This window comes from Gekko japonicus, unplaced genomic scaffold, assembly GCF_001447785.1.
Source record: "Gekko japonicus isolate JY-2015 unplaced genomic scaffold, Gekko_japonicus_V1.1 scaffold1332, whole genome shotgun sequence".
Classification (NCBI taxonomy): domain Eukaryota; kingdom Metazoa; phylum Chordata; class Lepidosauria; order Squamata; family Gekkonidae; genus Gekko; species Gekko japonicus.
In genome coordinates this window covers 296422-312743 of record NW_015167089.1, presented here as the reverse complement: position 1 = coordinate 312743, position 16322 = coordinate 296422, and the positions used below count along the sequence as shown (strand labels likewise).

Genomic DNA, 16322 nt, shown 5'->3' with positions numbered 1-16322 from the left:
GGGGGAGAGAGAGAGACTGGGGGGGGAGGGAGAAACAGAGAGAGAGAGACTGGGGGAAGAGAGAGAACGGGGGGAAAGAGAGAGACTGGGGGGGCGGCGAGCTGGGGGGTGGTAGTTGAGGGGTGTGTGGAGGAGACGGGGGAACCGAGGGGGGAAGCTTACCTGCTTCCTCCTCCTCCCCTGCTCTGTGTGGAGCTCCCCCGCTCCCCCCCCCCGCGATTTTCGCGGGTCCCCTTTCTTGTGAGATCATAAAAGCTGAATTGTACTCTTTCTAAAAATGCCACAAAATGTAGACTATTTAAAAACACACACACCAAAAACGTACAGAAGAACTCTAATTCTAATCATTGTGAGTTCATTGTTTTAGAAAATAGTATTGATATAGCTGAGGAGGTCAGAAGATGATTGGACATGTTTATGGATTCCAGGACTATCAGAATCTATTAGTAAAAAGATTTGGTGTTCCCTTTAGCTCACTATGAGGTATTCCTAGCTTGATGTATAGAACCACCGTGATTTCATTCATTCATTTATTCAAATTCAAAGGTAACAAAATTAGAATATATGTAATAATTGTTCGTATCTTCCAGAAAAGAAATTTTAATGTTCCCTCTTGTAGACTTTAGAATAAAAGGTAAAATGTAGAAAACATCCCTCAGACTCTTTTGCAGTCATTCATAATCTTTGGATTTGGGGAATGCTCTTAGCCTGTTTTCTACATCTTTTTACCTGCCTCATAATAATTTATGATGATGTTGTTATACTGCTGTTGAATGAATTGTGATAGTCTGAATAACAAATAACTGGTAGTAATACCTTGCTTATGTTTCCAGATAATTGGCATTCCGTCCCCTTCATCCTTGTTTAAGCACATTGTTCCAATGATGCGCTCTGAGAGCATGGAAATTACAGAATCCCTTGTCCTGGGCCTTGGCAGGACCAGCCCAGGTGCTTTCAGGTAATCAGTTTATGCCTGGTCCATCCAGCAGGGAGCAAAATACAATAGTTCTGTCAGTTGATAGAGCAGTAATAGGTGTTTGAAAAATAAATATTGCTGTCTAAGCTGTTTGCATGCTGGGTTTTTCTATCTCTGTGTTAGTATTTTTGAGCACTGCCATTCTTCACATGCTTAGACTGGCCTCTGCATGGCTTTGGATAACCCACAGTGTTGTCTAATAATGTGTGGGTTCTAGTACTGTAGAGTATTTGTTAGCAGATGTATGTTTTTAGGAATGATTTTGTTTTATTTGGGGAAGCCCGTTAATGCCTGGAGTTGAAACCCTGCTATCTTGTCTTGGTATTTGCTGAATGGCTATCAAAATGATGTACCACATTTAGTTTGTAAAATATTAGAATAGTACTTAGTGTATTGTCACTGCTGTAGCTAAGAGTCAACTGAAACTGACTGAATATTTTTTCTTAGTAATATTTGGGAGCTTAAGTATTGATCTTATTGACTTACTTAATGACTTGCATCTTTCACCCAGGGAATTAATAGAGGAGTTGCATCCTATAATTAAAGAAGCACTTGAAAGAAGGCCAGAGGTAATGAAAATGTTAAAAAATGTGTTCCATGTTCTGTTTTTGGGCTTTATCTTTTAAAAACTTGGTAAAAAATGAAAGATACATTTGATATGTGAGACTAAAATGTAAAGTAGTCCAATTACAAAAAATATACCGTGGTAAAGGTTTTGCGAATAGTTACACATAAATGATTGGGATCCAAAGCACAATGATTCGTCTCATCCAGTTGTGTATTTAGCTTGTGTAACTGTACAAGCTAAGTACACAGCTTTGTACATGCTTCAATTCATTTTCATGTAGCTTGAACAAGCACCCTTCTCAAGATCCTATTCATGTTTAAAATATATTGTTACACTTAGAAAGGTACAAGAGGGGGACCCGCGATACTCGCAGGGGGGGGGAGAAGAGCTCCGTCTCCTCCATCCTCCCCCCCCGCTCAATCTCCCCGAGGCGGCGGTGGCGGCGAGGCCGGTCCTCCCCCCCGGCCCGGCTCCGAGGCTGGTCCTTCCCCCCCCCCTTTGCCGGTCACTTTTGGGGGGATTTAAACATCCCCCCCAAAAAATTTTCAACTTTCTCGATTTTTGTGCACACGTGGGGACCGCCCCACGTGTGCAAAACCCTCCCTCTCCCCCCCAAGTGCCCCCGGAGTGCGGATTTAGCGATCCGCACTCACGGGGGCAACTTGGCTATTAGATATATAGATCTATTTATTTATTTATTTATTTTTAGCATTTTTTACCCCGCCCTTCCCGCGAACGGGCTCAGGGCGGCTTACACGGGGGCACAAGCCCATACATAAAAACAGTATAAAACAGTAAAACTATTAAGTCACAACAAAAACAAAATAAAGTGCTCCATACAAACAAGATGGTCTCCGAAGATGGTATTAGTCATTTCATTAGGGTGATATTGTCCTGTCGATGGTCCAAAGCCAGTCCAGCAGTATCAGTGCCATGCAAAATTGTGGCAGTTCTTCCGGGGACCACTCCTAACCCCGTTGTTTCAGTGGTGGTAGTGGTAGTGGCGGTCCCTATATAAAAGCCTGGCAGAAGAGCTCCATCTTGCAGGTCCTGCGGAACGGCATAAGGAACTGCATCTAATTTCCTATCTGTCACAATATATTGTTAGCCAGCTAGTATAGTAATTGTGTATTTGTGTGTATTTCTTGTTAGATTATATATAAATTATTCTAACTTTTCTAGTTCAAGTCCAAAGAAAGGTAGTTAGATGCCTTTCAACAATTTGGAAGCTGCCCCTGTAGTTGATTACAACAATATATAACAATAGAAAAATACTACCCAAAGTGATTCTACTGATTGCAGGCAAATTGATCCTGTTTAAAACTGCAAAACTATCCAACATCCTCCAATGTATTTTGACCTATGAGATTTCTACGCTAGGAAAAACTGACCAAAAATCTCCCTTTTGCAGGCACATACTTGAATCTTATTGGATTTGTTGTGCAACCCTTTTGGTCAGTAATTAGTAGAAGTAACCACTCCTCCCAGTAAACCTAAAGTATTGCCCAGGCATTGTGTCTTGGCAGTCCTGTACTGAATATAAGTAGGCATGTGTCTAGGCTACTTTTGGCAGAAAGGAACACATTTGAGATTGGTCTGCCCTTTCAGTTGCCAGTGCCAGAGAACTTTGTGTAATAAATGTTAGCTATTTAGACTTTATTTGATTTGCCTTTGGCTATCAGTTGGAAGTTAAATATATTATCGGTCAGATCCAAGGCTGTGTTGTGTGATTAGACAGCCTGTGTGGCTTAGTGGTTAGAATGTTAGACTAGGATCTGGGAGACCCAGATTCAAATCCCCATGCCGTTATAGAAGCTTGCTGGACTGCCCTTGGGCCAGTCACAGACTCTCACACAAATCTACCCCACGGGGTGGTTTGTGAGGATAAAATGGAAAATAAGAAAATGATGTAAGCTGATTTGAGTCCCCATTGGGAAGAAAGGTGGGGTATAAATGAAGTTAAAAAATAAATTGGGAAGTCATTTCCATCCATGTGGGAGCAGGGGCATTTCTGCCTGTTTCCCCTTTCATACTGCAGACTCCTACCCAAGCCTCATCCTCAGAAACCACTTGTTGGGGGAGCAGAGAGGACTGCAGTATGAAGGGGGATGTAGCAACAATTCCATAAGAAGCTCTGCTCACAGCTCTTTAGTTCCTTCCTGTTGTTTTAGGCTGATATACCTAATATGGCAGGTGTTGTACCATCATGAGAATGGCTTAAGTGCAATTTCATCGTGTCACTTTATCTTTGCTAACAGAATATGAAACGGCGCCGGCGTCGAGATATTTTACGCGTACAGCTAGTACGAATATTTGAACTGTTGGCTGATGCTGGTGTCATTAGTCACAGGTAGGCGTGGCATATCTTTCTGCCAAATGAGTTTATATGCTACAAAATAAGGCCCAAAACGTACTGGGGCAACAGCTTTTAGGAAAAGGATATCTGCCTCTTTGTGCCAGTATGGGTGCAGGTATAGGAAAGGGAGGTGGGAATGCCTGAGTTGTGTGGGACATAGTCAAAATATGGAGTACTAGACCATTCCCATGGTTGTTAATCTGTTAGTGCTGCCAGGCTTTTTTTCAGAGTGCTTGAGGGTTTTTTAGTGGAATAAATATTGAGTAGGTGATGTGTGATAAAAGGAAAAGTGAATACTACATGACTTGTGCTTAAAATGATATAAACAGCATTTGGGTTATTTAAGCCCCACCTGTAAGAGAAAGAGTCCTGAAGTACACAAATGAGAATCAGAGAGCAAGATTCTGCCAGAAGCACATATCGTCTGTCTTCCTATCTGTCTGCTGTCTTCTCCAGTACTGATCCTGCTGGCATTGAAACATGACTGGGGTATTCTTCTGAGATTTCCAGTTATTGGTTGTGAGGGTGGGGAGGGTTAAGAGAACTAGCTCATTATTTTGAAAACTTTAAAATTGTTGACTGCAGTGATTAATTTGTAATAAGTTTCTGAATGAATTACTTTAATAAAAAACATGAGCCTTGATTCATGCTCTGTGCTAATACATATTGAGTGATCCAGTAACCCAGTGCAGCCATCGCTACTTTTTATAGAACAAAGGATGCTTGTCTTGCAAGTGGATCAGGTGAACACAACTGCAGAGCTGTTAGTTGCTGCATTGCTGCAGCTAAATATAAGATCTGGTGCTTAGCAGCTTAGAGAGTTCCTGCCTAGTGCTATCTGGTTCTACAACTATGTTTTGGGAATAGTGTTGCAAAAACCTGTGCTTCAACAGTGTTTTCTTCTGTAATCTGCATGTTTTCTTTATAGTGCGAGTGGTGGCCTTGATAATGAAACGCATTCCCTTAACAACACTTTGTTGGAATATGTGGATCTAACCAGGCAACTCCTAGAAGCAGAAAATGAAAAGGACTCTGACACGTTGAAAGATATCCGATGCCATTTTAGTGCCTTAGTGGCGAATATCATTCAGAATGTTCCAGGTATTCACAAACATCATATTAATTACATTTTTAAATGCTGAACCCAAGAAATTGTGCCTCCTTTAAAGCAAACATACTGTTATGCCTGTAGTTAAATGTACTTGTGACTAATTAATCGTATTTAAAATGAAAATAATTTGTTTTTGTAAGAGATTACTACTTCGGTTTTAAATCCATAGTGACTTTATCCATCTAGTCATTCTAGGAGTTTCATTCTATCGTTCTATAGGTTCAAGGCAGCAAAAAGGAAATAAAGCATACCTGCAAATTCTAAAAACACCATTAAAATTTTTCTGATACTTTAAAAGTTAACACAATGTATAAAACTCCAGCAACTCACAACTTATCTTTAAGGTTAAGAAAGGAATGTTTTTAAAGAACCCTGGTCACAACTATGTTAAAGCCTACAAGCTCTGCAAAAATGTATTCCATAATAGCTACAGAAAACACCCACCAGCATTTGCTACCACAAATCATTGTGATTTGAAATTTCATCATTGACCTGTGGTACTTAGTTTCTTCTTGAACTCTTGTTCTCTAGTAGAGGCTGTGCGCAAAGACAGAGGCAGTTTCCATCTTGAAAGTGGAAAGATACTTTAATGTATCTGTCTCTTGGGGAAGGGATGCAACATGTTGTTGGCCAGAGGCTGTATTACTGAGTGTGAAGTATAAATGAAACCCCGTCTGAAGAGATTTCATTTTAAGTTTGCTTGCTTTTAGAATGACTTAAACTCTAGTATCTTTGGTATATTTAGCTTACTAAAAGGTGTCTTTTACGATTCTGTTTCCTTCTTAGTGCACCAGAGAAGAAGTGTCTTCCCACAGCAGAGCCTTCGTCACAGTCTCTTCATGTTGTTTAGTCACTGGGCAGGACCATTCAGCATCATGTTTACTCCCCTTGATAGATACAGTGACAGGAACATGCAAATAAACAGACACCAGTACTGTGCATTAAAGGTAAAGGTCATCTTAAGAAGACATGCTTTGGCAAATGTTTTTAATTAACAAAGTGACATCTTTATCACCTGCAGGAGCCACTGTTTATTAGGGAAGAGTTAAGTCTGTGGCATCTACATTGTTGGATCTAGGACAGCAGATGCTGGGAAAGATCTTTCTCTTTCTAAGATTCTGAGCAGTTGCTTCCATGCAGCATCTATGACACTGAGCTATATCAACCAGTGAATTGATTTGGTATAAGACAGAGGTACTTTAGAGCACCCCTGCCACGGGCTTTTAAAAACCTTTCACAGCAGTTCGTTCCTGCGCATCCTTTTACAGTGAGGGTTAGACATAATTTTTATTCGTGTAGTGTATGCTTTTTAGCACTTTCTAGATTTTCTAGATTTTAAAGTTGTTTCAGATGGTCCTTTTGTGTGTGTGTGTCTCTGTGTGTGTGTGTGTCTTGACGAGAAGTAGGTTTATTTATTTAAAAATTTATACCCATCCTTCTCTTATGGGTCAAGGTCCCCTACTATTCTAAATTAAAACTATCCATAATGTAGTAAAACCCAAAAGGGAAGGGACAAAGGGAGCTTTGCCTCTCGAAATCTCATACCTCCTAAGATTTTGGTGGTCTCTAAAGTGCTGCTGGACTGGGCTCTTAACAGTAAAACCCCATTAACACCCCCAAAGAAAATGCCACAGTTTAAACTCCATTAAAAGCCCTAGCAAATGAAACAGCCTTAAAAGCTTCTCCTAAAAACGTCTAAGGACAGCAGCTTCGTCACCACATCTAGGATGAATCTAGGACTATAAAAATGAACAGGTATCAGGTGGGCAACCTAAAATTGGGGGCACAAGCAGAAGGTGACAGCTAGAGGGCTGTAATTGGTGCATAGACACATAAGAGGAGAGGTGGTCCTGGTTCATAAAAGGTTTAAGAGGTCATAATCGGATTGAAATGGAAAACAAACTGGCAGCCAGTGCAGCTGTTTTAACGTTGGTAAAGTGTGTTCTCTTTGTCTAGTCTCCAACAATAATCAGGCTTCTGCATTCTAAACCAGTTGCGATTTTCTGGTTGCCCTACATAGAACATGTTGCAGTAATCCAGACATGAGATTACAAAGGCATGGATTAATGTGGCCACACTGGGTGATTCTAAGATAGAGGAGACTTACCAAACAATATGCAGCTGATAGAAAGCAGTCTTGGCTACCACACCAAAATTCTTTTCAAACAGCAAGGCTAGATCCATGAGTACTCTCAAACTCTTAACCTGCTCTACAAATGCCTGTTCTATTCCATTCAGAATAAGTAGATCTGTTCCCCCTAAAGCATCAGTCTTTCCAGCCAGGATCATTTTTATCTTCTCTGGATTCATCTTGTTCTGCCTTCGTTACTCGACAGTGGCCTCAGAGCATTCCACCAACCAGTGCTCCTGGAGCCTTAGGTAATTTTGATGCAATCCGACCCCAAAGCTTCAGCGAATCTTGTATTAACATTGGAGGGTATAGGTCATGAGATGTACTCTTGTGCACTCTACAACACAAACCCAAAACCACTGATGTTACTCTTCCAATGAAAACTCTGTTTGTCTAAGACAGAAAATACTGAAACCACCAAAGGGCGCCTACTGCAATACCAATCCTATATTCTGATCACTAGATAACAATGGAGTGGTCAAGTTCGTCAAAGGAGTTGATAGGTCTAACAGTATTAACAGGGATTAATGTATCTTGTCCAGCTTTAAATGAAGAACATCCACCAGTGCAGTCAGAGTGGGGTCTTTTGGAAGCATCCACATGATATCGCCCTTATTTGCCCACTTTCTAGATTTTCCCCTACTTTTTGCTCCATTCTTTTCAAATCCTGCTTTGCTATGATCTTTCATGAAAGATCACAGTCAAAAGTGGGTTTGTGTACGATGTGTACAGGAAGGTGCACTGTTTTTAACCTCCCACCATTTTATTGTCATCACCCGCCCACCTACCCCCATATCTCTGGAGGGTGCTCTGCCATTATTTTTTTTAAATGGTACTTGCTGTCAGTGTTCCCTCTAAGCTGAGTTAGTGTGAGCCAGCTCACAGTTTTTTAGCCTCCGGCTCACACATTTTTGTCTTAGCTCAGGAAGGATGGCTCCAGAGCAAAGTAATTTATGCAGTAGCCAAATTGCTTGCTCGCAACTTTAATGCCAGCAGCTCACAAAGTAGAATTTCTGTGCACAAGACTCCACAGCTTAGAGGGAACATTGCTTGCTGTATTGCAGAAGCACTGCAGCCACTACCACTTTTTTGTCTTCCCGTGGCATGGAGAATGGCAGTCATGAGGGGATGAGTGAGGAAAGCTTGGAGAATACTGCCACGTGGACATTTCTTTGGCATTTATAGCAGCAATGACTGAATGCTGGGAAAGTGTCACCATGTAGAAGCATCATATGGTTGCTTGTAAGTTTTTGGGATGAATTTATAAAGCCTTACATCCAGCATATGTTAGGTTACAATAAATGCCTAGGAAGTAAAATTATAACGATCTAATCTGTCTCTGATTTTTTTTTCCACTTTAAAGGCTATGTCCGCTGTACTGTGTTGTGGCCCTGTTGCAGATAATGTAGGTCTCTCATCAGATGGCTATTTGTACAAATGGTTGGACAATATTTTGGATTCACAGGATAAGAAGGTAATTTATATAGCGTCAATAACCTTTAAAATGTATATTTTGCCTTCAAATAATCCCAGGATAATTGAGTTTCAGGAAAGCAGAGAAGTGTAGCTTGTATCCATCCTTTACAACCTTCTCAAATAATGTATTAACTTTTTAACATGATTAAAGACTGCCATCCTAAAGCTGCAAATGTAGAGCCTGGCCTGTATCAGTAAATTCTTTTAAAAGAATGAGTGGGTTTACTACTGTAAATAGTATCAACTAAAATGTGGCTTAATCTAAAAAGGAAGAGCTTTGAAAGCCTAGAATTCTAGACTAGTGTAGCTTTGTTATGAATCTGCCTATTTTAATATAGCTTTATTATTGGTTTATGCAATTATATAAGCCAAACTGAATATAAAGATTGTAAATTTCTTCAACAATTTGGTTTTAAAACAACCTTAAACTGTTTGTGTGCTGAGTTTTGTATTTTGTGTTTGTTTAGGTTCATCAGCTAGGCTGTGAGGCAGTCATGCTACTGTTGGAGCTCAACCCTGACCAGAGTAACCTCATGTATTGGGCTGTTGATCGTTGTTATACAGGCTCGAAGCGGGTAGCAGCCGGATGTTTTAAAGCCATAGCCAGTGTGTTCCAAAACAGGTGCTACAGAAACAAAGACATCTATGATTTATTTATTTTATGTATGAATGAATACACTCATTAGGGGTGTGCAAAAAACCCTATATTTTTCAGTTCAGGTCTATTGGACCTTTAAAAAATCTGGTATTTCCCCCCAAAAATTCCTGGATTCCAATATCAGTATGGTATTCAGATATGGGATTTTTCGGAAATCCCATTTTTCCCCAGATTCAATAGACCTGAGAAGAAAAATACCAATTAAAACAAAAAAGCCAGCCTAACCCTGGGGCTGCCTTGGCTTGTCCTGTGGCGTGGTTTAAACCGCGCCACAGGAGAAACTGGCCCCAGAATCTGCGTGCAGCAGGGAGGCAAGAGAGGATCAGCTGGGGCAGTGGGAACTGAGAGCTCCACGTGGCCTTGGCTGGGGCTGGCCCCTCTTGCAGCTCAGCTTAACTGAGCTGCAAGAGTAGCCAGCCCCAACTGAGGCAGTGTCAAGCTCTCAGCTCCGACCACCCCAGCCAATCCTGGGCTGCCTCCTCTTGCAGCTCGGTTTAAACTGAGCTGCAAGAGCAGCCCACCAACCATTCGGTATAGCTGAATACACCCAAATATCAGCTGCGGGGGGAAAGCGACTTTATTCAGGCTCAGCTATACCCGTAGCTGATCAGATTCTCTGATCTCTATTGGGCTTAAAGAACACAGTAATTTTTTTTATGCTTGGTTTATGCTGCACACCCCTAACACTCATATAATTTAATTTGTTCACTTTGTTTCTTTTCCCCTTCACAGGGATTACCAGTGTGATACAGTTACTCTCCTCAATCTTATATTATTTAAAGCAGCAGATTCTTCTAGGGCTATCTATGAAGTTGCTATGCAACTCTTACAGGTTTGTGTGCGATTTTTTTAATTATAATGTTTCAAAAACATATTTTTTTACAGAATATAAAATATTGATCAGAAGATTATTACAGCAGTAAGAAAAGCGTATTTTATTATGTGTCTATTAATTTAAATGAATTTTCCACAACTCAATTGTTGTGTCAATACTGGTACATAACACTCCTTTTCCTATGCTTGTTAACTGCAGTGGGACAGTGACCGACTTTGCCAGTATCCTCATTTGACAGCACATGGCAGAAACTCATTAGTGGTGTCTGGCTGCAACTAAACTCTTTTTTAAAACTCAAAGAATTCTTACATTTTTAACCCTACCCATGGCTGTCCTGCATTTGGAACCTAGAGGCCACAGTATATGAGAAGAAAGAAGTCATGTAATACAATACACTAAAAACCTGCTCAGTGATCACTGATTAATAGCATTGTTTTAACTCAAGAGTTGTCATGTTGGCAGTCTGTAAATGAATGTTGTATGGGATTTTTTAAACAGTATTCTGTAGTTTACAGTCCACTGTGTTGCTCATGACAGCTTTACACAGCTGACTTCTGTTTTTGTAGATTCTAGAACCGAAGATGTTTCGCTATGCTCATAAACTAGAAGTTCAGAGAACCGATGGGATATTGAGCCAGCCTTCACCTTTGCCACATCTGTATTCTGTTTCCTATTACCAACTCTCTGAAGAATTAGCAAGGACATACCCAGAATTAACTCTTGCAATATTTTCAGGTATCTTTTGACTATGCCAAGGTTTTTAAAGTAAAAATTAAGCCATCTTAAGGGCACTTCATTTTGTTATTAAGCTCTATTTGACTTTCTTCCTGTTAGTAATAGCCTGCACCAATGTCTGGTAAATCCCTAATGATGCAAGAAAGCAACAGTGTTTCAATAAATTGAGCAAGTTTAATGGAAGCTATTTTTATTGTCTTCCCCTTGAAAATGTCTACAGTATACAGAGGAATTTTAATTATCTAATGCTGTAGATTGTCTTACATAAAAATTTCTTAGTATATATTTTGAATAAAACCTTGTCTTTTATTTCACTCATTCTAAAAGGCAAAAAACACAGGAGTTTCCTTTTTTCAGTGTTCCCATTTTTCCTCTTTAGAAAAATGGAAGATTCCCCCACCCCGGCTCCCGTGTCTTTAACTAGTACATTTACACAGTTAAATGGTCTAATTTTGCATCTTGTTACACTTACTTGCAATCCTGTTGCACAAATGTTTTGGAAGCATGCACATTCTGAACATCTGCTCCCATCTGGATTGTTAATTTCAATTGATATATTAGACTGCTTGGAGCCGAGTCAGATCTTTTGATTTAAATTTCCCAGTTTTTTCAAATGGTGATTTCAAGTGTTTGTATGTGTTTTGTGGCATCTTGTTGAAAGTTCTGTAAATAGTTTCCTTATGCCATTTTGCCTGGCTTATTTCCATGTTCAGTTTCTGGGGGAGGCAGAGAGGATGCTCTTCATTAGGAACACAAAAGGTATTGGCTTTGGTACCTGAATGAAAAGCAGCAGCTGTTCAGTACAGTAGCTATTAGTGTTGAACGTAAGTGCCTGAAACAACATAAGCCAATAAAAGTCTTTTTTCTAAAAACACTTGGATTTGCATTTGTTGATACAGAAGTCAGCCAGAGAATTCAGACAGCGCACCCTTCTGGAAGGCAGGTGATGCTACACTATTTGCTACCATGGATGAATAATATTGAACTGGTAGATTTGAAACCTTTACCCACAATTCGTCGGCAAGATGAAGATGAAGAGGATCCCTTGAAAGACAGAGAGCTGATGGTGAACAGCCGGCGCTGGCTAAGAGGAGAAGGTTGGGGATCACCACAGGCTACTGCTTTGGTTTTAAACAACCTCATGTATATGACAGCAAAGGTGAATATGCCAAATGTTGTCTTCAGTGGATTACTTATTTTTCCGTTAGTCATTTTCAGGAGAGATACTGGAGAGATTCATTAACCACCTTTTATTAACCATGATATTTTTTTACTTTTGTAAAACTTGGGGGTTACGATAGGTTTTCACCTGTTTATTTCACCTTGAGAATTCTGAATAATATGCTGTAACACTACTGACTTGCATGGAAAGGTGCCCATTGTTTCTAGCTGAGGGGGTTCCTTTCCCAGCTGGTACAGAGGGGTTATTTCTAAACTATTTTACCTGAAGGGGAAGGGGGGGAGAAGAATGTGAAAAGAGGCTGCAAGGGCATATATTTAAGCTGTCAATCTGTGACAAGTGTAGAAGGCAGCTCCTACAAAGTTCATAATGGACATTAAATTGTGAAAGCAAGTTTATGACATTGACACGTTTCACAGTAAATTATTGTCTTCAGTGCTGTACAAAATCATAGCGCTTGACAGGATGGAATCACTTTACGTTGTTTTCTAGTATGGTGATGAAGTGGCCTGGTCTGAGATTGAGAACGTTTGGACTACTCTAGCAGATAGTTGGCCAAAGAATCTGAAAATAATTCTGCACTTTTTGATCAGCATTTGTGGAGTGAATAGTGAACCCAGCCTCTTGCCTTACGTGAGTATTTGACACTGAATTCCTGCATCACTTCTCTATTCCACTTGAGAATGACTTTCAGTCAAACCTTTTCTTTGGCTGTGGCTTTTGTAGGTAACACGAAGACTGGTATGGCATCCCAGATAGATTTGGAAGGGTGGTAAAGACTTGGCCTCAAACCTCTGAAGAGCTCGTTACGTGATCTTGACCAGCCACTGTTCTCAGCCCAGGCTATCTCATTAGGGTGTTATGAGAAGAAACAAGGGGTAGCCCCCATGTTAGTCCAAGTGTGAAGGAAGAATGCTATAAAAATTAGAATATTCTGTATGATTAAAGCACACACACACCCTGCTGCCCTTCTTGTCTTTAAGGCCCTTAAGATGAAGTACAAGAGTGCAGTGGTGAAGTTACACTCCTTTAAGGCCTCTTGAGTGATTTGCCATTCAGGTGTTTCTCCCCCATACTGGAGCAGCAATACAAATAGCTACTTCTGCTTTAGTACAGGGAAGGATACAATCCACACAATACTTTTATTAGGGCCAACCCAGTAACACACAACAGTGTGCAAGTATAGGGAGCATGTTTGTGAGATTCATGGAATTCTAAGCAGTGTGTTCTTTATATGAAGGAGAGTTTTAAGTACAAAAATTGCCTACATTTCTAACTTTTTACATAATCGATTTATCGGGAATAATAAATAAATAAATAAATAATCAGTATCTCATTGGTCAGTTTGAAATTCCCACGTATTGACCCAAATGACCCAGAAACATTTTCAAGACTGGAATAACATGTTTATAAATAAACTCTTCAAAGAAATTTCAGTTATATTATTCTTCCATTTCTGTGATGTATGGGGAAGATTATTACTGCTGTATCTAGTAGCAAAGTGGGTGGCTTGTGCCCAAGTACAAAAGCAGCAAATACAGGCAACTGTGATGGTACAGATCTGCATACTTGGAGATTGTCCACATGTGTAGCAAAATATGAGTTTGAAAACTGACCAAAAAATAATAATAAAAGGCTTGATGAGGACTGAACATGATGAGGAGGCATGGAATGTTGAGAGCAGCCGAGTCAGTTAAAGGAAAATGGTGAAATCAAGCCTGTAAGAGCTGAAAGATTCTTGGGGATGGAGATTTGGGTGTGTTAGAGCATGGGGGATTTTAGATTGTTTATTCCCTCCTCTCAAACATGATACCTGAGGACCCCCGAGGTTATTCTATCTAATAGTGGATTTACTGGTCAGGGGCTGATCATGAAAGCAGTGAAGGGGGCCCACCACAAACAAGGCTAGGTTTTCTGAAATAAAAATAATAAACTTGTATGTTGGAGGGAAGCCCCCACTTACATACACACAACATGATGAGAGCTGCTTATACTCAATGTCTTACAATACTGAGAGCAGTTTTGAATCAGAGGGCAAGAGGGAAATTATCCTGTTTGAGCCCCTGAGAACATTTACTATCCTGGAGGAAGAGGATTGAAAGGAATGTGATTTCATTGTTAGTTACATACATACATAAACCTTTATTGGCATAACACAGCAACAGAAAGGGCAGTGAAACAGAAAAATAAATAAACAAATTAATAGGTCATGGCAAATTACACCAAGCTGCCCCAACAGAAGCTCATTTAGAAGCTTCTCGTAAATAATATATGCAGTTAAAAATATAACAATTCTAAAAAACACAGGGGGATTAAGACTTGTACGCCCTTACCCTAAGCTTCCAGACATAGGCTAAGAATTCGGCAACAGACAAAGTAAGTGCCGAGAGCTTATCAGACAATAAAAATTTAAGATCTTTGTCAGTCGGATTCCTTGTGGTAGGTAAATGGGGGCTAATCAGATGGCTATGCATAATAGAATATTGGGGACAGCGTAGAAGAATATGAGCAACTGAATCAGGTTCACTATAGAGGCAATTGCAGGTTCTGTCCCTATAGGGGATACCCCTATATCTGCCTAAGACCACAGCGGAAGGGAAAAGATTGAATCTCGCTAACATAAAAACCCGCCGATAAAGTGGGATTGTTAGATTAGAGATGTACTGAGCCATAGAAGCTTGGGGGGGGGGGGGTCAAGGGAGCATGGGGGGCAGACTCCATAGCTCCCGGCATTAATTGTTTGGGCTTCCATATCCCAAATCCTCATCATCATCACCTGCAAAATAGTTGTTTCACCACCATTATACAAAGAAGCCAAATCGATTCCCATAGTTTTGATTTTCTGCACTATAGTTTGTGACCAAGTGGAAATATATGGGTCAGCCAGAAGCTGAACCATAAGGGTGTTGTGGGGAGAACTAAAATGCAAATGCAACCAATATTTGATAGTGGTGATCCATGTCCAAGATTCAATAAGGTGGGCACCTAACTCCGCACAAAGAGAAAAATAAGATACAGTGTTAGGCAATCCTAAAATCCTACGAAAAAAGTTAGCACTTATTAGTTCTACTTTTTTATTGAAATCATTGTTAGTTATTCTACCTCACTCTATTATTTTCTGCTTTTGTTGCTAAACTCCAGAGCATGTTTCTGGTGGAGAGAGTGAACCATATTCAGTTGCAATAATATGATTTTAAAGTTGGTTTTGTTTATCATTTGTACCAACAGAGGGATGAAGTAATACCCAAACAGATTTTTTTTTAAAAAAAAGAAGAAGAAGAAGAAGCTTAAGCCTAAGCAATTTTCTCTACTGTTTTTGTTTTTTGACAGGTGAAGAAGGTGATTGTTTATTTAGGTAGAGATAAAACCATGCAGCTTTTGGAAGAGCTGGTGAGTGAGCTGCAGCTAACTGATCCAGTCAGTTCCGGGGTCTCTCATATGGACAACCCACCATATTACCGCATAACTTCCAGTTACAAAATCCCTTCTGTCACCTCAGGTGAGAGTAAATATAATTGGTCTATGGGTGTATTTTAATCTAAGCTGTATTGTTGTTGAAGGCTTTCACAGCCAGAGTTCATTAGTTGCTGTAGATTTTCCGGGCTGTGTGGCCATGGTCTTGGCATTGTAGAACCTGACGTTTCACCAGTAACTGTGACTGGCATCCTCAGAGGTATAACACAGGAAGATGGAGTACACTCTGTGTCAAGGTGAGAAGAAAATGGTAGGCAGTCAATTTATATCTACTCCAGAAGGTGGTAGGCAGTAAATGACTCAGCCCTACCCACCTTCTGGAGTAGATATAAATTGACTACCATTTTCTTCTCACCTTGAGACAGAGAGTATTCCATCTTTCTGTGTTTATACCTCTGAGGATGCCAGTCACAGTTACTGGCGAAACATCAGGTTCTACAATGCCAAGACCATGGCCACACATCCTGGAAAATATACAGCAACTAAGCTATATTGTTGGTTAAAATTCTAATACAACCTGAATTTATTACAAAGCAGTATTTCAAAGGATTTTAAAAGTCGATTGTTTTTATTTAGATTACAGGAGTGAGAATTTCATTCTGGCTCAAAATTTATAGGCCTTCGTATAGGCCAAACCAAATAAAAGTTACATATGCCATCGTTATCAGTTCTAGGTTCAGACTCCAATATGAGCAGTTACCAAAAGAGAACACGAGGTGTCTTTAGGGGGGAGCCAGGTGACAAAAACAAGAACTGGGAAAAGAGCAATTAAGATGTTGTGCTGTCCACCCAAACAGTGTTTTAAGAACATTAATTGTTCTT

At 40.1% G+C, this 16322-nt stretch overlaps 1 protein-coding gene across 1 annotated transcript in view; it reads left to right on the top strand.

Annotated features, from left to right (window-relative positions):
• The window catches only part of FRYL (FRY like transcription coactivator), a 100461-nt gene that overhangs the window by 40058 nt on the left and 44081 nt on the right, over window positions 1-16322 (top strand). Inside the window, exons 22-33 of the mRNA XM_015412870.1 lie at window positions 834-958; window positions 1488-1545; window positions 3803-3894; window positions 4829-5001; window positions 5798-5958; window positions 8506-8616; window positions 9086-9240; window positions 10009-10108; window positions 10678-10846; window positions 11746-12005; window positions 12519-12659; window positions 15357-15525. Of these exons, the coding sequence (XP_015268356.1) occupies window positions 834-958; window positions 1488-1545; window positions 3803-3894; window positions 4829-5001; window positions 5798-5958; window positions 8506-8616; window positions 9086-9240; window positions 10009-10108; window positions 10678-10846; window positions 11746-12005; window positions 12519-12659; window positions 15357-15525 (1714 nt within the window). The remainder of the gene's footprint in view (window positions 1-833; window positions 959-1487; window positions 1546-3802; window positions 3895-4828; window positions 5002-5797; window positions 5959-8505; window positions 8617-9085; window positions 9241-10008; window positions 10109-10677; window positions 10847-11745; window positions 12006-12518; window positions 12660-15356; window positions 15526-16322) is intronic.